Consider the following 22795-nt stretch of genomic DNA (forward strand, 5'->3'; position numbering starts at 1 on the left):
CTGGGTAATGGAAAATAATGAGTTAGCAATATTAGAGTTTTTTCTCTGCTGCACAAGTAGCTCTTATTGCCTCCTTAAATGCTGTGCCTAAGCATAATTTGTTAAGTGTGAAGCTTCATTACACTTTTGTGAAAGACTTTTTTTTTTTTTTTTTTTTTCTCTTGGAAGGCATCTTAAACTGGATTCCCATTTCTGAAGAGCTGAACAGCAGTAACTTTTGAAATAGGGCTTGTCTTTAATCATACAAGCAGTTAAGTGTTTGCTAACTGAAGTGAAACATCTGTGCTTTAGTATCCTGAAAAAAAAGTTGGTTATCTGCAGTAATTGTGTTATTCCAAAAGGCGTTACGTAAAGGGAATCCATGACCTCTTCCTTGATTCTTCCTTTTACGTTTTGAAAAAATGGGTTAGCTGCTGGCCTCTCTCAAGCTTTGTGAAATGTTCTCAGAGTATAAAAAGATACAGTTAGCTATGTAATCCAGTCTCGTATGTGGGATATATGCATACCAAAAGTGGCTGGTTTTGGTAGGAAATCTAGAGTTTGTTTTTTCTTCATGGACTTTGCATAGATAATGTTGTCTGGCTTGTGTTATGAAGATGCATGCAAAATCTCTGTAAGACACCATATATTTTCTATATTATCCAATCTCTTTTAAAGAAAAATATATTGTGTAACCATCTATCTTTGCTTTCATAGCGATATCACACCCCACCTCGATCACGATCATGTTCTGAATCCGATGATGATGACAGCAGTGAGACCCCTCCTCACTGGAAAGAGGAAATGCAGAGATTACGAACATATAGACCACCTAGTGGAGAAAAGTGGAGTAAAGGCGATAAGTAAGATCCTTACTACAAATTTAAAATGTCTTGGTTTTTTATACAAGCTTTAACAGGTTGTGTAGATCTAGCATGTCGTTAGTGTTTGAATAAAAAATGTAAATATCTTTGTGTTTAAATACATTCCATTTAAATTCCAAAAATTAGAAGTGGAAAACTTCTCTTAAAACCTTTCTACTTTGCTAATGTGACACCAGATGAACACACGCTGAAAAGCGTCAGAAGGTCAGAATAGTAGTTTCTGATGGTGCCATCTTGGGTACTTCTTAAATAAGTAACTAATGGACCTGTCCAGTTTCCTGTTGCTTTCCATAGAGCTAGTCATGTCAGATTTCCTTTAGCCTCAAACTTGGTGATATGGTTTCTTTGGATACCAAGTAAGACATTCGAATCCACCAATCCTGTATTGTTCTAGTTACATGTTCTTTCTGCAGCTGCAAACTCTGTGATGGAAGCCAGCTCTCCAGAATTTCTGATGAGTTGATACTAAATATAAGCTTCTATCAAATGATGATAGATAACCCTTAAAAGGAAAACTGAAGAATATTGTATATAATCATTACTGAATAATTGCAAATGTTTCTGATAGTTTTTTTTATATACTGAGTGCGTTCAGCTTATTGCTGTATTGGAGCATACCAGCTAAAAGAATACTAAATAAGATGATGTTTTAAAATTTGTATTTAAACGTGGTTTAAGAATCCTATAGTGGTAGAGGTCAAAGTTCTGTGGACTAGGGTAGTTAAAACATTAAATCTCTGCACAGGTTCTACAATATGCAAAATTTGCTGACGTTGGTTGATTCATTTCTTATAGAGAAGTAGCTCTCTTGATAGTAACGTAATTCTACATCTTAACAAGCCTAACAAGCTCAGTCAAAACACAATTGTCTGGTAGTAAAGGGGGGGTGTGTTTAATTTTTTTTTTTTTTTTTAAACTTAATGAATTGCCTAGGAGGTGGGGAAAATACTTAAGTTTATCTGAAGTTTTTAAAGAATTTTCACTTAGTGTGGGGCTTGCTTGTTTGTTTTCTAGGTTGAGTGACCCATGTACAAGCAGATGGGATGAAAGAAGTGCATCCCGGAGATCAAGATCCTGGTCACATAACGGTTACTCTGATCTAAGTACTGTGAGATATTCTAGCCATCACAAAAAGCACAGAAAAGAGAAAAAGAAGGTGAAACATAAAAAGAAATCTAAAAAGCAGAAGCATTTCAAGAAGCACAAGCAAACAAAAAAAAAGAAAACATCAGCCTCATCAGATGTAGAATCCTCTCATTCCTTCCTCAGGAGGACAAAATCATCTTGTGATCGTGAGAGGAAATCTCGTTCTTCTTCATTGTCTTCTAGACGTTCATCCAGAAGAGACTGGTCTAAATCTGATAAGGAAGACCAGAGCTCATCCACTTTATCAAGCAGAGGGACTCGATCATACTACAGGTCCAGGTCCAGATCCAGATCTAGGTCTAAATCAAGATCTTATTCCCGAAGAAGTTCTAGATCAAGATCAGCCTCTAAATCATCGCGGTCTCGAAGCAGGTCAAGGTCAAGTTCTAACCCTAGGCTTCAAAAGACTGTTTCCAATTCTCCACGAAATATTTCAACACGATTAAATGAAAGTAAGTTGAACAAGACTGCTGAGCCTGTAAGAGCAGTTATACTCCCGAGTGATAAAATTGTTGTACCACCAGTTGTCCCAGAAAACCTTCCTGTTATACCCTTAAGTGATAGTCCACCGCCTTCGAGGTGGAAACCTGGGCAGAAACCGTGGAAGCCATCTTATGAGCGAATTCAGGAAATGAAAGCTAAAACAACCCATTTAATACCCACACAAACTAATTACAATTTAGTAGTCATTAAAGAGGCCAACACTTCTTCCTCATATCATAAGCGACAAAGGAGTTCAGACAGTGATCGAAGTGGTTATTCCAAATATCATAGTGACAGAAGCTCAGACAGTTGGCTGAGATCAAGAAGCAGGTCTTCTCGAAGTAGGTCATACTCAAGATCTTATACCAGATCTAGAAGTCCATCTAGCTCTAGGACAAAATCTCGTTCTTCTGGTAGATCACCATCACTGAGTAAATACCGCAGTGACAGGTCAGGTTATAGCGAGTCAACATCTTATTATTCCCTTAGTGATGATGATACACACAGAAACAAAAGAAAATCCATGTCAAGTGATCAAAAAGCTCGGTCTCTTAAACTGAGGCAAGAAACGAGCTCTGAAAGTACTCTCCCTTATAAGTGTACAAAAGACTACGATGAGTCTTCTCAAGGATTGAAAGAGAGTGACAGTTTATCATCTTCAGACTTCTCTACTGACAGTGAGCGTTCTGCCAAAATGAAAGTAGTCCAAGAAAAAGAAGGCCGTTTTCAATTAGAAGGAGATACTCAGAAACAGGATAAAAATAGCTTAAGTTCTGAGAGAGGGGAGGAGGAATGCAAGTGTGAGCGGGATTCTGATCATGCTAAAAAGAAAGCAGCTAAAGAGAAATCTTCTGAGCAGCCTAGAGGTGGTGCAAAAACTAAACGAAAATCCTATTCAGGTAGTAAATGGGACTCTGAATCAAATTCCGAAAGAGGAGAGGCAAGGCATAATAGGGGAGACTCCAGACCCTCCTCCAGTAAAGAAGAAGGAGAGGCCACATCAGGATCTGATACAGAGCTTAGCGTTACCAAAAGGATAAAAAAACAGTCAAATTCTTCAGAAGGCTTTCTGGATTCTGATTGTGCATGGAAGACAAGCAAACAGTTGTCATCTTCTGAATCTGAGAGTTCTTGTTCTAGCTCAACAAACATTAGAGGAAAGTCAAAAAAACACAAACACGGATCGAAAAAAACTCTTAAAAAATCACATTCCAAAAAAGCAAAAGAAAAATCAAAAGGGAAAAAGGAGAAGAAACACAAAGTTCAGAAAAGAAAAGAAATGTTTCACTGGCAGCCCCCACTGGAGTTTGGTGAAGAAGATGATGATGAGATAAATGAAAAGCCGGTTACCAAGGATGATAAAAAAGAAAAGCCGCTTACCAGGGACATAAAGGATAAGCAAGTTTATGAAAAGGATGAAATAGTCAAAGATGAAATGGGAAATGGTGAAAAGTCTTGTGCGGATGAAAACCTTTTAGGTAAAAACACTACATGTGGTGCCTCACCAGATCGCAGTAACCTTAATAAAGATAGCATTGAAACAAATGCTTCAACCAGTATTTTAAACTCAGGAATAAATGTGACCGCTTGCAAGAATGAGATTAAACAAGCTGAAGAAAGTAACCAGAACGGATTGGAAGATGTTATTCAGACAGATGACAACATGGAGATTTGTACTCCGGATCGTAACTCGCCAGGGAAGGTTGATGTGGACATTTTGTCTCCTGTCGTTCTCACTGCTAAACCTCAGGCTTTAAGTGCTAGTATAAACAAAGATTTACAGGTTGAGACCCCTGAACAAGATGCTGTCAAACTGGGAAACAGTATTACAGACTTTATTAATATTAAAGAAGAAAAAGAAATGGGAAAGCAAGAAAGTAACTCTGTCCCTGTGTCTTTAAACTGTAGTTTAAAATGTGAAATTACTGAAAATACACAGAGCAATATGATAGATAATAAATGGAAGCCTTTGCAAGGTGTTGGTAATTTACAACCAGCAACAATTAGTACTGCTGCAGAAGTTAAGAATGTAACTTCAGCACCAGAGCCTAAACCAGCAGGTTTAAGAATTGAAATAAAAGCTAAAAATAAAGTAAGGCCTGGATCTCTGTTTGATGAAGTTAGAAAAACAGCACGGCTAAATCGCAGGCCAAGGAACCAAGATAGTTCCAGTGAAGAAGAATCTCCAAGCAGAGATGACAATAGCCCATCCAGGAGTCTCAGTAGGTCACGGAGTAAATCTGATTCTAAATCCAGACACAGAACAAGGTCCATATCTTACAGTCACTCAAGAAGTCGATCCCGAAGTTCTACATATTCATATAGGTAAGAAGTTTTTGTTATTCCCATGGCCTACCATGTTAACTTGAAAGTTCGATAATTTTAAGGCATGTTTTTCTTTTTCAACTCATGTTTTTCTTTTAAACAGCACTGTTTCACTTAGAAAATATGGAATAAATATTCAGCTTAAGCATTATAAAGCTTTATCTTTTTCGCTTCCTGTTTTCTGCTGATCTTCTCTTCAGTTGTATTCTATTTTGTGCTTTTCAAAGTTGTTCATTGATTGTAGGTCAAGAAGCTATACAAGAAGCCGAAGCAGAGGATGGTATAGTAGAGATCGGTCAAGAAGTCGAAGTAGTTCTTACCACAGTTACAAGAGTCGTAGGTAAGTTTTTCTCTAATTGGAGATAGTGTTGGGGTGTGTTACGAAATCAGTAAATTAGGCACAGCAGTCCAATGCTTCAATCTCTGAGCGAGTTGGAAATGTGCTTAGCTATGCATACTGCAGTCTGAAGTATCTACTTGAAATGTGCAAGTTCAAACAGTCAGATTTCAAATTTCCTGTTACTGAAAAATAATTTTGTTTAATGGTTTGTAGTATGGATGAGGGATTCTGAGCAAAACATGTTCCTTTCCTCTCGCTCCCCCTCTCCCCCTGCTCTCTTCAGCACTTGTTTCTGATTAACTTAAAATGTCTCTGTGTTTTTGTTTTTGTCAGTCGAACCTATAGTAGAAGTAGATCCAGAAGTAGTTCTTACGGTCATCACAGTCGATCCAGGTATGGGTAATAGTTTTATGTAAACTCTGCAATAAACGTACTACTTATAAAAATGTCTTGGTATAAGAATACCCCTTTATCTATGGTACTTAAAAATACAGTATCACGATAGCAACTTGAATCAAAGCAAAATCAACATAAGACACTTTTAAAAGCTGAAAATAACCAAATCATCCTGGCATTAGTTAGAGGTGATGATATGAGATAAGTAATAGTGAACACGTTTCCCTTTACTGTTAAAATAAAATTGAGTTATAAATTGAATCACTTTGTTACTTGTTTTCAGAAGTATTAGCAAACGAGATTTTTACTGCATCTACAATTTGTAGAGAAAACACAAAACTTTTTCAATGTGTAATAAGATTTTTTCCTAGATTAATAAATTTGAGATTTTTAGTGTTGTTTTGAAGATACTTTTTCTTGTGTTTAAACTTTTATAAAATGTAGAATTATTGTTTGCCACGTCCTTCAAAAGTAGTTTCTGTATAGCCACTCATCTCTGTATATAAATGTCTTTAAAATACATTTAAAATAAATAGCATTTTAGACAAGAAATTTTAAATTTACAATTACTTTCTTTTCTCTTTAAAGTAGGTCATACACGTATGATAGTTACTATAGCAGAAGTCGAAGTAGAAGTAAAAGGAGTGACAGCTATCGAAGATCTAGAAGTTATGATAGGCGATCCAGGTATGTTTTTGCTAGCATGACTCTATCACTGTATTTATGCAGAAGAATTTGCTAAATACATACTTACGATATTCATGAAGGCTAATGGTTCCCCTCCTCCCCCAGCATAGAAAATACCTTGTTACCAAAAGTAATAATTAAAACCAATTAAAATTGGAGTAAGTGTGTGAGTGAGGAAATCGGAATTTCTGACATACTAAATTTGAGGATAAGGAAGAAACTAGGATAAGAAAGATTTGAGAAGGCTCCATTTGATTTTATGTATGCATTCAGAATAAGCACATTTGGGGCTTTTTAATAATTTTAAATGTTTTAATAATTTTAAATAATTTTCTTAAAAACTACAATGAACTAGCTCTCAAGACTTAAATCAAGTGCCCTGTTACGAATTAAAAGCTACCTGGTATGCAAAGAATTCCATTTAATGATAAATTCTTTCTGGTGAGACTGAAAAGTGGATTTTAAAATAAAAGATCTGGAAGGGAAATTAAAAATTGCAGTGTTATCCAGAATTAATTTTCAGCTTCCCAGAAGGTATTTTGAAAGAACATTTTACCTGCAAATCCAGTGTGCTTCTGATGAATTCAGGATAAATTTTCTTCTACTCAGTCCAGTGGAACTATATAGGCATAAGCAAGCACATTTCACAAAGACCAGAAGTTGAACAGGAGAGAGAGAGATTTACATAGATAGTGAATATCAGTGATGATTTGTTTTGTACCTTTTAATATATCCCACACTGGTCAGTGGTAAACCAGGCAGATCTCTTAAGACTGCTGTAAATTTTCATCCTCTGCTGTCATCATTTTTTCACAACTTTTTACCAACCCTTAATGGACTTTCCTCTCGCCCATTTCCCCATCTAGTTCTGACAGTAAGACAACTTTCATCTTGTTCTTGAGGGGAAATGAATGCAATTTAATGAAGAATGGAGAAATAGACTTGGTTTAGGATGTTGGGAAGCTTCAGGGAAACAATGTTGGATTAGGATATGCTCACCTTTCATTTAGAAAGCTTTCCTTACAGGCACCGAGGCTAGAAAATCTCCAGTGAGAGTTTATTCTGTGTAATTTGAATATGCCCTGTAGCTTGTCGGAAACCATCTGAACTCTATCTTCATGTTTGGCCAGGTGCTGAGCTTAGAGTTCTTCTGGATAAGCCAAAACATTTTAATTTACAACTTCCACTCTGCAGACACTCACACACCGCTGTTGTTGTGTGTGTCCTGGGCCTAATTCTTAAGGCCCTTCTTCAAATGAAAAACTGCAGCAATATAAAGCAAGGATTTGTGAAATTGTCTTAGTTGAGAAACACTTGCAATATAAAATTACGATTGTTAGAATATACTTCTCAGTCAGCTATTAGCATTTACAAGATCAGTTATTTTGGATGATTTCTTAGCTGTATCAGAGAAAGCAAGAAACTCTGTAGTTACAAACACTTTGACTTGGGTTACACAGGGTTTTCATCATGTAAAGTTACTGATTATTTTAATTTTGAGTGTACTTTAATGAATGCTTCAGTTATATGAAATATGATCCTGTGAAAGACTTCTTGTATGCTTTCTTCTTGTCTCTTGTGTGTCTGTCTTGACAACTTTTTTACGTGATGCAATTTTGAATTTAAAGCTCAAAATACAATTTGAGGCGTTTTAATGTTTTCTTTGTAGATCTTATGGCTCTGACAGTGAAAGTGATCGCAGTTACTCTAAGAATCGAAGTCCCAGTGAAAGCAGCAGATATAGCTGAAAACTTTTCTTTGATGATGGAAACTGTATTTAATAATTTTTTTCAGTGTTATGTTAAAAAAACTGTTTCTACAGTGTCACAAGTGAAGTTGAAGGGTGTTTACTGAGTTAGCTGAGACTTTACCATTTAACAGCGAACTCACTTGACTGACTGACTACTTACGGAGAGAAGTACTGAGCTCAATTCAACGGGTTGGTTTGGTTTGTGTTAATGTCAAGTGCTACTTTTACAAAATAGGAAAAAAAAAAAACAGTTTTATTTCTTTGAATTGGATTTTCCAAGCCATGAATGACACTTAGGTGAATTGGCTGCCACCACTTTTCTGGGTGCAGCAATCAGTACTCTCTTCAAGTATGTTTATAAACACCTTAGGGCTTTCTGCCTGTTACTATTAAATATATGCTATCAACTGTAAAACTGTGAAGAAAACTTCTTACAAAGGCTGCCATTTCTAGTTTATTAAAATGCTTTTTTTGATACTGGAAGATGGATTCCATGCTGTCTTGTTTGTTGATTATTGCATTATATACAGTGTATACACAACAGCTAGCTGATGAAAACAAAGACTGCCACTCTGTCTTAATCCTTACTGAGCTGTGATATTACAGAAGTCTGCTGAAAAGGGTGAGATTATACACAGTGGGAATTGTCAAACTGACAAGCAGTGAGCAAAAGTGTGATGAATGAGTTTTGATCTTAATATCTAACTTGTCTAAACTTTTATGTTTAAAAGTGACTTTTGTGATAAATATCGATGTTCTTAAGAGTCTAAGGAAAGTATTTCTAAACACTTTTTGAATTTAATTTCAATTCATATTACAGTGCTTGGCATACTTCAACACATTTTAAAGTTGAATGTTGTAAACTGTTGAGTATATCATGAGTTTCCTCAAAATGCTTTTTTAAAAACATACATAATAATAACTTTTTGAGAAAACAAACCATAATGGTTCCTTTATAAAATGTCTGTAGATGTATCCCATTTGCCACAGGGAATATCGGATATTGATATTGCAGATATGGAACTATATATTGTTAAAGCGATACGACTACAAAAATACTGGTATGCCTGATAAAAAACATGGATAATACTTCCAAAGTAAAGTTTAATACCAAAAATGACTCCATGTTCCAGGTAAATGGTTTGCAAAAACCCCATAGATTTAAGCAGAAAAGCGTTGAGTAATTTTTGCAATAATCTAATTGAGTTGATTTAAAAAAATTTGTAAAGTTTTTCAGTGTTTAGAACGTTGTGTACTAAGAAACAGTTTTTTAATGGCATAATGTAATCTGAAAAGTGGGGTCTGTAGTGAAAACACAGACTAACCTAGCTTTATTAGAGCTAATGAGTACTGTTGTATTATAATAGTTTTCATTACTGACTTTCTGTAATATCTTGAGATGCTTTCATTTTCTCAAATGTTTTCAAATACTGAAAATGATTTTTTAAAATCTCATCAGGACACAACAGCTTTGAAAATTAAAAGTGGTAATTTCCTGCTTAGACGTCAATTCGTACTGTCTCTTTGATTGAATTAAGCTATCCAAAATTAGCTTTTGGTACACTTCTGAAACATGAAAAGAAAGTTCAAAGTGAAGTTTGAAGACTGTAATGATGCCCTCCATTTCTCTCCATGAACAGCTGAATAAGACATTTGTACACAGGTTCTTAAAACTGAATTTGTCATATAGGTTTTTCACTTTCTTGAAGAACCCAAAATTCTGGACTTAGACCCTTCCTATTCTTGTAGTTCAGTGAAAAAGGTGTGCACGTAATCCTTTTGAATCAATATTTTGTAAGCTTCTTATGCTTTTTAACATTAAGTACATTTATTATTCAAGTCAGTATACATTTACAGACACGTTTCTAGCAGTAGCAGCCATTTCAGAGTCCTGAACAAATATTTCATTGCTAACTCAAGATAATGTTTGTTGCAGTTTCATAGTTTTAAATACAAATGCAACTTGTTTTTTTCCCTTACTGAGAAAATAGAACTAGTGGGCTGGTGGTATAACAAAATACAAAAATGTAAACATTACCATTCGATACTTACTAGAGGAGAAAGTGCTCAAGAATCGGACTTTGTCCTGTTTCAGATCTGAGTTGACTTCTTATTTTTAAGGCCAGGAAAAGGGAATAGAAATACAGTCAGTCAATTAATGGTAGTTGTCCAAAATTACTGCAGTGTCACTAATGTCTATTTCATCTCTTGAATTGAAGCTTTATAAAGAAATTCCATGAGGTGGATGGTTGGGGAGGAGTGTGAGGGAAGCGGGCAGGGAGTATTTTTACTTGGTGAAGTCTGTTAAATTGTGCTTCAGATAGAAAATGTACCCCTGAGCTGGTTTTCTAATGTTGGTCTATGTTTTTGCAATTTTGTTATTCAAAAGTAGTTGCTGTTTGTAAAATAAACTTTTGTACATATCTGTAAGTGCTGTTTTCTCTACATCTGGAACAATCCGTTGCTGCTTGAGGGAAACAGGCAGGAAAATTAAAAATATACTTCAATTTCTGTATCCGCTTTTGTCCCTTGCAAGGCTGCATACAAGTTGCCTTTCCTTCTCCTGACCTACATAGAGAATGATTCCTCAGCAAGACTCTGTGCTGGGTTTACATAATAGTCGTCATCGGAACAAATATTTTGAAATTTCCAAGTGATTTGAGGTCTCACCATTTCCTGAAGATACGTAAAAGGTTCCTATCCTTTGTGAAAAGCTACACTTAACAGATCTACGCGGAAATCTCTAAATGTGCTGAGTTTAACTACTTTGCTAAATATTCTTTCCCAAATACACATTCCCACATCATTTCCGTAGCATATTGGAAATGTGGTATTAGTTCAGGTCAGCAGATGTAGTGGCTCAGCAGACTAATCCATTAGTCTTTCAGACCTTCTGTTCCAGAAAAACTGGATTTCATCGGAAAACACTGGCTTTGTCCTAATGGAAAGGCTAATTGCCTTGGTCTAAGGTAAAAAGGACAAGTGGAAGTGTTTCCTTCTTCGATTTAGTCTTTAGCAAGATGCAGTTAAGCTGGCATTTCCCAAACTTTGGAGCGCTGCCTTTGAGGAGGGACAAGAAATCCTAGGCAGGCAAAGTAGGGACTCCAGGTGATATGAGCTATATAGTGATGAAGGGTGTAAAACAACAGTAATTTAAGATAGGGGAAGGGTGAACGGCTACATCAAAGGCAGCAGACAAAAACAATAGCGTAAGAGACATTAAGACAACCTCCGCGTTGCACTGTAGTGTACAACAGTCTCCGTCTTCCTTGTTAAAACAGCCTTTCTTTTAAAGGCATAATGTTGCTTTTTGTGCTTAAAAAGCCATATTCTGTGCAGAAGTTCAACATCAGGATCACGGGGCTGCTCTCAGGTGCTGCGGACCTGCTGCCGTAGAGGTCAAGCCGTCACCTTGAGCCGGCTCCGGCAGCAAGCCGGAGTTGCGGGGAGGAGGCTGGAGGCAGGGCTGGAGCAGGCAGTGTTAAAAATAGAGTGGCTGGCACCCGGTTATGTATTACTCATTAGTGACATTTTTCTATTAAAATAAGTCTTAAATCCTGCAAGGTAGTAAAACTATTGCTCAAGTATAAGTGGTTTCATCAAAAAAAAACCCAAACTGCACTAGGGGGGAGTTCTAAATAAGGTTAGGTCTGTATGTCTCTGGTTGTTTTGGCAATAGATTATCTACTACGCAGTACGCAGAATATTGTGGTGTGGCTCTGTAAGAGCAAGCGTTCTGTCTCCGGTTGCAGGTGAGCGACTTAACTTGTCTGGAATAAGACAATATTAAATGAACCATCTGGCTATCAAACAACTAGTTCTTATAAAGCACGTATTTACAAAGTGACAGCATAAATGCCCTTTTCCTACGATATCGATACGCAGAGAGATTTCCTTCCTACTGTATCACTTTTAAACAAGGGCTATTTGTGTCCTTGCACTCGAGGGTAAGAAGCATTTAAAGTGCTCTTTCAGAAGATCACCAAGTATCTGGCAGTGTATTAAATTTCTGTTGATGGCTTTGTGTGGTTCGTGATGATCATGCTTACAGGTTGGAGCAGAACACAGTATTTAGATGACCTTGAGCTGCACTCTGGAATCCGTCTGGTGTAATTTCCAAACTGAACACTGCCTGGGATTTTAAATCGTGAGAAGATAAAGCTTTGCGTGCTCCACTCCTACTTAACAGCCATATAAATATTTTTTTTTAATATGCTTGTAAACAGTAATGATTTTCCACCTGGTTTTAAAATGCTTTAGCTGCTTAACTGTGGTAAAATATGAAATACATAAACAATTAAAGGGACCCAGTCTTGAATGATGTCTATGTAATCCCTCTGAAGTAGATAGGATTGCATGTGTGAAATCAGACGGTCTGTGGCAGTTTTGGGGTTATTTTTAATGAAGGCAATATTTCAAAGTCACAGTGGCTGCACAGAGAGGGGGTGGGCATTAATTTGGTATCGATATTTCTGCTGTGATGTGTATCTGTCCTTGAAAGAGCGTGGTGCAGCCCAAGAAAACCGATGTCCATACCCAAAGGATGGTCTAAGCTCAACACAGCTTGTGAACACTTGCAGCTCCCACCCTGCCATTATGTCCTAGTCCTGCCCTTAGGCTGCAAAATTCCTTAATGAATTCATTAATTCAGCCGGGAAGGGGCTGTCCTTCCTCTTGGGCTTTCTTTTTCTTCCAGCCACCCAGCGTCTGTGTAGCTTCTCCCTGATGCATTTTGGAAAACGAGTCATAAAAAGCATGAGGAGGATTGGGAACATCCTCAGGACTGGGAGAGGGTAAGGGGCTGATGGCTGTGTTTCCAGGAGGAACACCCAACTCTTTTGGGAATGTGCTGGTGAGATGAATCAATCGAAGGAGGCTCTTGGGTCTTCAGGTGCTGGTTGCAGAAGTAGGTATAAGGAAAAATGAAAAAGCAAACTGTATTGGGTTTGCGTGGCAAGGTTTTGGTAGTGGGGGGGCTACAGGGGTGGTTTCTGTGAGAAGCTGCTAGAAGCTTCCCCCGTGTCCCACAGAGCCGATGCCAGCCGGCTCCAAGGCCGAGCCCATCAGCAATGGTGGTAGTGTCTCTGGGAGAACAGATTTAAGAGGGGGAAAAAAGTTGCTGTGGGACAGAAACTGCAGCCGGAGAGAGGAGTGAGAACACGTGAGAGCACCAGCCCTGCAGACCCCCAGGTCAGTGCAGAAGGAGGAGGAGGAGATGCTCCAGGCGCCGGAGCAGAGATTCCCCTGCAGCCCGTGGTGATGAAGACCATGGTGAGGCAGGCTGTCCCCCTGCAGCCCAGGGAGGTCCACGGGGGAGCAGATCTCCACCTGCAGCCCGGGGAGGACCCCACGCTGGAGCAGGGGGATGCCCGAAGGAGGCTGTGACCCCGTGGGAAGCCCACGCTGGAGCAGGCTCCCGGCAGGACCTGCGGATCTGTGGAGAGAGGAGCCCACGCTGGAGCAGGTTTTCTGGCAGGACTTGTGACCCCGCAGGGGACCCGCACTGGAGCAGGCTGTGCCTGAAGGACTGCAGACCTGGGAAGGGACCCACGCTGGAGCAGTTCGTGAAGAACTGCAGCCCATGGGAAGGACCCACGTTGGAGAAGTTTCTGGAGGACTGTCTCCCATGGGAGGGACCCCACGCTGGAGCAGGGGAAGAGTGAGGAGTCCTGCCCTGAGGAGGAAGGAGCAGCAGCGACAACATGTGATGAACTGACCACAACCCCCATTCCCCATCCCCTGTGCTGCTGGTGGGGAAGAGGTAGAGAAAATCGGGAATGGAGTTGAGCTGGGAAGAAGGGAGGGGTGGGGGGAAGGTGTTATAAGATTTGGTTTTATTTCTCATTACCATACTCTGGCTTGTTTGGTAATAAATTAAACTAATTTCTCCAAGTAGAGTCTGTTTTGCCCATGATGGTAATTGGTGAGTGATCTCTCCCTGTCCTTACCTCAACCCACGAGCCTTTCGTTATATTTTCTCTCCCCTGCCCAGCTGGGGAGGGCAGTGACAGAGCGGCTTTGGTGGGCACCTGGTGTCCAGCCAGGGTCAACCCTCCACACAAGCCCATTCTATTGAGAGGGCTAGATATTTGACACAAAGAAAGGTGGTTGTTTTTTTAGAATCAGTGTAGCTATGTCTATTTTATCTGTCCACATTCACTGTCGCAGAACTTGAAGGGAAAGGGAGGCGAGCACTTCCATGGCAGACCTCCACCCCCGGTGCCCCCTGCCCAAACCAAATGCCGCTTGTTTCAGATTAAAGCAGTTGACTGCCTGACGTGCCTTGCTATCAGAAAAGACGTTCAAGTTGAGGGGCAGCCTCCAATACGGAGGGCTGTTGTTTTAGGTAGTCTGCGGGCTCTGGCAGAGCCAGCTGCAAAGCTTTCCTAGTATAAAAGAGCTGAGGTTCTAGAATAAAAGTAGCGTATGAGTGCTTATAACCAAGTCGCAGGTGTATAAAGAAAAGAAAAAGCAAGAGGACAAATTAGCAATCCTTTCTCGATAAACTTAGCAGGCTTTTTGCAACGGCTGCGTGTGTACCACTGTGTTTGATAATGGCCCTATAAAGCAGTTGGGGGATTTTGGGGTTGTAATCCCTTTATGCTGCTGAGGTCTGCAGCATCCTCTAGTGATGGCTTCCATCCTTTACAGAAGTAACACTGGGGGTGAGGATGTCATTTTTTTTTTTTTTTCCTACTGTAACATGCAGTTTGATAATTTCATTGAGCGTCCTTAGCTCCTATTTTGAGAGAAATCGCGAGCAACGGTTCCCTGATCACTTTATTTCACTTATTTTCAATGTCTTCGCTGTAGGGACCAGTCAGTCCTTACTGTGTCCCATGACTGGGGCTGCCCAGGGGTCCTCCACGTTAGCGGCTAATGTCACCTGCAGTCATTGGCACAGGGCAGCGGCTGCTCTGCAAGCGACATCGCTATTTGGCATCGAGGCTTCGATGTAATTTTGGGGAACATGCTAGATATCTCATATTCCACTGACTTTGCTAGGACCTACATGGTTATTCAAGTCCGGCTGAATAGCAACAGCCTTCAGCCCATGAGCTCTTGACCTTGGACCTTACCTCTCCCTTCTTCCAAGATTAAATCCTTCCCTTGTGACAAACAGGTTTTTATTTTAAGGAGTCAAAAAACCAAGAGGGAGGCAGGATATCAAGTACTTGATGTTCTCATCCGTGGAAAGATGGGCTGGAGAGTAGAGCGTTACCTAAGACTTTGAGATGGACGTTGGTTTCTCTGTACCACCACAGCCTTTTTGTGTCATCTGGGGCAATTCTCCGCTCTCGAGAGCTCACAAGTGTGCTGTGAAGATGTGATTCCCTACTGAGCTCGGCAGGGTTGCTTACCAGAGAAATGAGAGCTGCCTAAGGATAATTTGGTCAACAGTGGTGAATCTGGGAATATGAGCAAATATAAAACACAGGCTGCCTAGTTGTGCCTCTGCTACTTGGTGCAATTTTAGATTTCCTGAGTGTAGCAATACACCTCTCTTCTTTTTTTCCATTAAACTAGGGGAAGAAAGAAAGCTAAAAAATAAAATTTTTATCAAAACTGCTCTATGTACCAAAAGACACATACTGATGGAGAAATCCAGCTTTAGCGATGGATTTCCTATGGACTTCCTGCAGGAAACTGCACAGATTCCATGATCATCTTTCATTTCTATCAACAGCTTCAAACCAATGCCTTTCAGAAAAAGTTCATGCCAGAGAACATAGCAAAAAGGGACCTTTTCAGCTATGCACGGTTTCCTCCTTCCCAAAGGCAGGATCAACTCTAGCTGCATAAATCGCAGTAGTTCTTATCCAACCTGTCTATAAAAAATTGCCAGCGCTGAGATTCAGCTGTTGAAGTGCCAAAACCAAAATTGCCTGAACTATTCACACTATTAAAAAGAAAAAAAATCTATTTTCTGATGTCTAAACTAAAGCTCCTTTGCTGCCACTTAAGCCCATCACTACTTCTTAGTTAGAGAGGAAGAGAATGACCTTTTTCCTTCTACTTAAATATTTGAGTAGAAGGAAAAAGGCCACCTTAAGTATTTGTAAAAGAGTTGGTCTAGCTTTTGCCCGGATCTGGTCTTCTCTGGGCTAAATAGCTCCAAATCCTTTGGGTTTTGGGGGGTTTGGAGGTTTGGTTGGGGTCCTTTGTGGGGTTTTTTTTTCCAACTTCTTAGATCTGACTATCTCCCGGACTCCGCCACCGGCCCGTAACCTCCCCAAATCCCCGTACCCAAGCGGACAGCGTTCTCCCGCCGAGGCTTCGCGGTGCCTCGCGGATCTAAAGCATCGCTCCACGAGTCCCGCAGGCGACGGTTACGCGTCCCTGCCTGCCCGTTTGCCGCTTTTGCAAGAGCGTGAGGAAAACCGCTCGCGTCCGGGCAGGGATGCGCTGCCGCCTCTGCCTTCCCCTGCCCCGCTCCCTGCCCGTGCTGGGCTCTGCAGCTCAGCTATTCTTACACAAACAGCAAGTTTTCCCTTTGTTTCTACTAAATTGCAGCCTATTTTTTTTTTTTTTTTTTCCAGGCTATTTCTCTAATGCGTCAAGATTGTTTTGAAGTTCCAGCCCATCCTCCAAAGTACTTGAAGTCCCTCCCGGCTTGGTATCATTTGCAGCTGTAAGAAGCAAATTTTCTATTCATGCAAGTAATTATTAAAAAAATATTTTGAGCAGTACCAGGCCTGGGACAGATCCCCAGGGACTCCCAGGCTGTGTATCTCTTCGGTTTCCCGGCGGATCATAAATAACTCCTCCGAGCAATGTTCCCTCCTTCCAGCAGTTCTTTCCTCCGGCTTCGTGTCATCTCTCCCTGCCATCTTTCCTCTTCCAGCCACGCCAGCGCAGCCGTGCTGGGGATGCGGGGATGTGAGCAGGGGCTGGCGTCTTAATTTAATTAGAACTTAGAGCTTCAGCTTGTCTGACTTGAGCTTCTGGATGTTGGGTCTTATAAAACCTTGGCTGAAGGTGCCTGTTGCTTGTTTTCCATAGTCGCCCTCAGAGACCGTGTTTCTAATCCCCCCTGTAACTTTATCTTTGAAAAACTGAGTGACAGTGCGCGCTCTCTGAGCTTTTCATCCTACGACATCTTTTCCAGGCCTCCACTCACCCCTGTGACCTTCTCTGCTGAATATCTTTCCGCATCCTCCATGAATCGAGAATACCAGCACAGATACCAGCATTTAATATTTTTCTTTAGCACTAATTTAAATCAGATTATTTCTACGTGATCTTCACCCTGGAAGTTTTTTTGTTTGGGGCATTGTTTTCGACGGCTTAGGCAAAGGAGGAAAATTCACTGGTTTTTCTATCTATGACTATTTACTGAATAAGATGGTTTCTTGTCTTTCACATTACCAATTTATACCCCTATCTTGATGGAAAGGTTCCCCGTGGATTCCAGGGACCTAAAAGCCAGAGGGGAGGAGAGGGGCTTTGAAATTATCACAGTTCACACGTATCTGATTTGCAACTCCCCCAAGTACCAGCATTTCCCCAGCAGTCTTAAAAATCGCTCCCTACCTGAGACTATCTAAGGAAAAAAGTAAGAATCTGGTTTGTTCTAAGAAAATAGGTGAAAGGCAGGACCGATGTGGTGGGTTGGAAAGGTAGGACATCACTTTGATGTGCTGCATCCCTGAACAGAAACTCTTATTTGGGGCAAAGTTTCCCCTACTCCCTGAAGACTCTCTTGAATATGAATGCATCTCCAGGTATTTCCTGTAATTCTTGATAATTATTTCAATCAAGATATCAATTTATAACTTCCTGACTAATGAAATGCTGTTTCTTACCGCGTTATCCTTTGATATGTAAAGATGCCTTTGAACTGCGAGCCCCGTGCTGGGAAGACCCATGCAGCTTTCACACCTGGCTCATCAACAAGCAAACCCATCGCTGCGCTGCGAACGTGAGTTGTGGGTGACACCGAAGCATTTCGGAGCTGTCGCAGAAATTCGGTCCTTGAGTTCGCACGAGACAATGCAGGAACCACTTAACGTACATCTTAGCTATGGATTGGATAAGGACTGAAGCTCATCGCTGCTTCTTGATGAAGTCTAGAGGTGATGAGTAGTAATCCAAGTGCATCTCGCTGGATTTAGGAGAGTCCGGTCCAGCAAACTGCCCCATTTTTCAGTAAGTTTATCTAGCCTAATAGTCTTTTCCAGCAGCGACAGGAGATAATATTTCAGTTGAACGCACAAGGCAAAATATCTTCAGTTCATTCCCCTCTGCTCTCCCAGCATCAGCAATCATTGCATCACGGACGTTGGTGGGTACCAGCCTGCCCATTCCCTCTAGTGGCTGTTGGCAGACCTATTGCCCGTGAATTTCTTCAGCCCTTTGACCCTGTTAATGTATTTGGCTCTTGTGGCAACCTGCTGGCTAAATGAGGACTTTGGTTTTTGTTTTAAACTGATGTGCTACTCATAGGAGTAATAGTTTTGCGTTTACTGTGTTCGTCGCCTTCATGATTTGCTGCACCTTGCACGTAAGCTCCCAACAGCCTTCCCTTCTCCAGGGTGAAGGGTCCTGAGCTTGTCATCTCGCCTCATAAAGCAGCTGCCCCATCCCATTAGTCATTTTAGTTGTTTTTCTTTCTGCTTCTCCAACACCATCGTGCTTCTCTTGGAGATCACGACTACACGCAGTAGTGGAAACGTGGATGCATCCGGGCTTTCCGCAGCAGCAAAGTGATTCCCTGAGCGTTGGACGTGCTCAGGGAAGGCAGAGAAATAACAACTTCTTGGCTTTTTTTGGCTGCCACCTTAAACACACCTCAGCCGCACGTCGAGCCAGCGATTTTAGAGACCTGCTGGTGGCAATCCAAGATCTCAGCTCTGGCTGCCGGTTCCAACCTCAGCATAGCACAAGCGTGGTTTAAACCTTTTTCCTCCAGATGCTTTACTTTATGTATTCCTATACCAAACCTCGTTTGGAACTTTCTTGCTCTGCTTTTTCTTTTTTTTGAGAGCCTTTTGGAGTTTCTTGCCATCAGTGTGGCACTTGATGACCTTGGAAGAGCTCACCTGCAAACGCGGAGCTGTAGGTCTGCTCTTCATCCTCCAGATTGCTGATGAGGATGTTGAGAAACCCCGGACTTGGTCTCTGGTGAACCACGCCAGGGAATCTTTTCAATCCTGAAAAGTGACCATTAAAGCCCTACCTTTTGCTTCTTGTCTTTTAAGTAGCTTTCAAGCAACAAAAGGACCTTTTCTCCAGTGGCGAGTTTAATGGTCTTGTCAAGGGCCTTTAAAAAAAAAAAATAATTATAAAATCCTGTCATTTTCCCACCTAGAACATAGAATCCACATGTTTTTTCATGAAAAAGGTTAAATTTTATTAAATTTACTTTTGTCCAGTGCTCTGAACGTAACAGGAGTTAAATTGTTCATGAAGGAAAGCAGTAGCCAATAATGGCTGGAGATCGGCCTGGTGGGAGAATAAAACTATTTCTTTCCCCAAAATGTTGAAACTGCCAAGTGAAGTTGTTAATAGAGATTGTTTCTCCAACACAACAGCAGCGAGGACGACTTGGCTTGAGTTGCTTGGCTTGGCTTGCTTGATGCATCCAGTGCACAGGCCTCGATCTTAAAACCTGCAGTTAAGTAACACTCGAAACAAGCCCTTTTTCCCCCAAAACGAAGACCCCGCAATGCACTGGTCCTCTGCTGTAACTCATCCCAGGGACAAGCAGGACCAGCTCAAAAAGCAGGGTAATGTCAACTGCACCGTGCTTTCCTCTCTTATAACGCATTTAGGTGACCCACCTGGAAAAAAATACCCCAAGGCACCAGTTCTGGTGCTGTGTTCTTGCAGCACCGATTCTAACGAGTCCCACTGCTAATGAGTTGATGTCCGTCAACACCGACACCGTGCAAAGGACGCAGACGCTAAAGCCAGGCAGCGGGGAGAGACTCACCTCGCTATGGGTGTTGGTACCCAATAAGTGTTTTGTGATGTTCAGCAGCAGGGCAGGTGATACAGGTTAAGGCTCTTCTTTGGTCCACGTCCTTGGATTAAGCGCTGAGAGAGCAGAGAGGAAATAAAAAGATGAGAAACCCGCTGCTTTGAGCAAGACATTGAACCATGTGAGCTCTGGAGACCCCTTCCAACATAAAGCCACGATCCTAGGATTTCTTTGCTAGCGGTAAAATAATCTAAATATTTGGCAGGGAATCTGAAGTGTGTGGAGGGGGTGTCTCCGCCTTCCTCCTCCAAGCAATTTTTCTTTAATACTTGGATCTTCTCATCACTGTGCTATAATTCAAGGGTTGTAAGTAAACTTCCTAATATTGGCATTACCATGTATAAAATCAAACCTGATTATTACAAAACTGGTAGAAGGCAGGCCCTGGAATCCAACACGAGCTCCTCTGAGAATTAAAACCTGGCAGCTGCTGGATCCAGCAGATACCTGTGGGTGGCCAAATTACTAGGCGCATGAAAAATACAGAAAATATAAATTCAGGACCTTCACTTGGACATTCTGATGGGTCAGGGTCTTATTTGCAACATGGATTCCCCTCCCTGCCTCTGCCAGCCAAAGAGAAAAAGCTATTCCCGGTGGAGTTGTGATCCCTCAAAAGGAAAACACCGTCTGACTTGGGATAAGGTGTATTTTGCAGCTCCGGGAGGTGGTGACTCCCTCTCGGGCAGCGAGATGCCGGGCCAGCCCGGGCTGTGATTTGCAGCGGCGGATGGATGGTCTTGGCAGGCGCCGTCACGTTTAAGAGTAGAGTAACGACATCTTCCCCGGCTTGGATCGCAGCCCTTCCACCGCACCGGGGAGGGTAAACATCGGCACGGCCGCTGCTCGCCTGCCGGCAGCTGCCTGCGGGAAGGAGACCGTCCTCCGCACGAAGGTCTGCCTGCTCGGGGGGCTTCACCCCTGTCCTCAGGCGACCTTTCTGAACCCGCTCGCCACACCGTGATGCGAGGGTGTCACCTGAAACCAGCCAGCCCTGCCTGAAGAATTGCTTTTCTTTGTGTTTTGTGTTGTTTTTTTTTTTTTTAAATTTATTATGTTTACCCAGTTTGGAGGCAGAAGTGAGAAATCAAAAAGGGGGGGGGGGGGGGGGATTGAAGAAAAAAGAATTGGGGTCAACACGAAGCAGCAGTATTTTAGTCGTCCTTTGAGAGCTTGTCTATACTCACGCTGTGGGTGTTCTCGTTGCAAACACTAAGCGGGAGACGTTTTCCCTTAGTAGGGCAGGCTCCCGAGCCACGGCCCTCCTCGCCTGGCCATAAAAGGGCAGCGTTTTCTGCAGGACCCCCGGGTCTTCCGAAAGCTGGCGGGTTTTTGGGAAGGGGCCTGCCCCGTTGCATCACGACGCTGCTTGCTTTGGACCACGCAACCCTCATGTTAATGCTGCTTTGGCTCATTCTTTTCTTGTGCCTTTTGTTTTGTCTCTCTCCTCCTCCTCCTCTCAGGAGGTTGGAGGGAGAGAGGCCAGAGAGCCTCCAGGAATGTTCTCGCTTTCCCTATTTTTTTTTTTTTTTCTTTCTCTCCCTTGGCCTGATTTGATCCCTTCTTTTCCATGATCCGTACGCCTGCTCAGAAAACCAGCTGCTGAATGGAAACCAGTTGCCAAGGTCATGATAGATCCCCAAAAGGCTGACCGTGTCCCCAGCCTCCATCCCATGTCCCATGGGTGAGGCCATGGCAATCTGGACGGCTCTTCCACCTCCTGCTTTACCCAAGCACGTGCAAGCCCTGACATGCTGGGCGCTCAGCGCTGGCTCGGGAAGGCTGGACACCAAGGAAACGCAGCTCACCATCTCCTGGAACATCTATCCGTGGGACTTCCAGGCTACAGAAGATGCTCAGCAGAGCACACTGAAAGCAGGGAATCCAGCGCAGGCAGGCAGAGCCGGTGAGAGGACACGGTACCACCTCGGAGATACCCTTCCAGGTCCGCTTGGTTCTTTATAGAATCATTTAGGTCGGAAAAGATCCTTAAGATAGCCGTTAACCTAACACTACCAAGTCCACCATTAAACCATGTCCCTAAGCGCCACATCCACACATCTTAAATGCTTCCCGGCTCTTGCGTGGGTCCTCCCAAACTCAAAGCTGTCTCAGCTATTACAGGGTATCAGCTTTCTTCTTGTCCCTTGTCCCTGCTGATGCTTCTCTTGGAGAAGACTGAAGCTATGGAAATGCAAATTGGAATATCGGGGATCAGTTTTACCAAGGAAATATGAACCTCTCCTGATTTCCCTAAATGTTTTCCAGTCCCCGTATTGTTGTGGCAGCTGGTCCTTCATTTTAAGACCCCTTATGACCTTGTGGAGTCACTGGGTTGCTTTCTCATGGCCCAGCGAGAGAAAAGAAGAGGGAAAGCTCCAGGAGATGTCCCTTTCGTGGGCACCACACTATTGGAAAGAGGCACGGAGGAGACCTAACACTTCTCCCGCGTCACCAGGGCCTCCCTCCATGTGCCCCTCGTTTACCAGTTTCTCCAGGGCTTCCCTCTTGCTGTAGAAGAGAACCTGTTCCCTAACAGCAACTGAACTGGCCCCCGGACCCCCCAAATCCCTCTATGGTGAGCCGGACCCCCATTACCCTTTCGTTGGTCATTCTCCCCAGTGACGTGTCTATGCAAGATATGGAGGAACCATCTCCCAGGAAGACTCCAGACCTCCCAGATCTTTCCATGAAGGCACCGAGAGCTTGGAGTTATCCCCTTTCAGAAATCCCAGCAGCTGAAGAAAAAAAAGCTCCCGCAAGACATCAGTTGGCCGTGTGCCCCATCAACCTTAACTTACGTGGAAGCGTCTTACGTCTCA

General features: G+C 42.1%; 1 protein-coding gene across 6 annotated transcripts in view; it reads left to right on the plus strand.

The window, feature by feature from the left end:
* The window catches only part of NKTR (natural killer cell triggering receptor), a 45721-nt gene extending 35308 nt beyond the window's left edge, over window positions 1-10413 (plus strand). For 4 of the 6 annotated variants that reach the window (XM_030008004.2, XM_030008005.2, XM_030008009.2 and 1 more), the window contains 6 exons: window positions 697-842; window positions 1878-4817; window positions 5062-5157; window positions 5491-5550; window positions 6142-6240; window positions 7910-10413. In XM_030008004.2, the coding sequence (XP_029863864.1) occupies window positions 697-842; window positions 1878-4817; window positions 5062-5157; window positions 5491-5550; window positions 6142-6240; window positions 7910-7988 (3420 nt within the window). In that variant the 3' untranslated portion in view covers window positions 7989-10413. The remainder of the gene's footprint in view (window positions 1-696; window positions 843-1877; window positions 4818-5061; window positions 5158-5490; window positions 5551-6141; window positions 6241-7909) is intronic. The other 2 variants (XM_030008007.2, XM_030008006.2) reach the window with 1 other exon arrangement.
* The last annotated feature ends 12382 nt before the right edge of the window (window positions 10414-22795 follow it).

This window comes from Aquila chrysaetos, chromosome 3 (assembly GCF_900496995.4).
Source record: "Aquila chrysaetos chrysaetos chromosome 3, bAquChr1.4, whole genome shotgun sequence".
In the NCBI taxonomy this organism is placed as follows: domain Eukaryota; kingdom Metazoa; phylum Chordata; class Aves; order Accipitriformes; family Accipitridae; genus Aquila; species Aquila chrysaetos.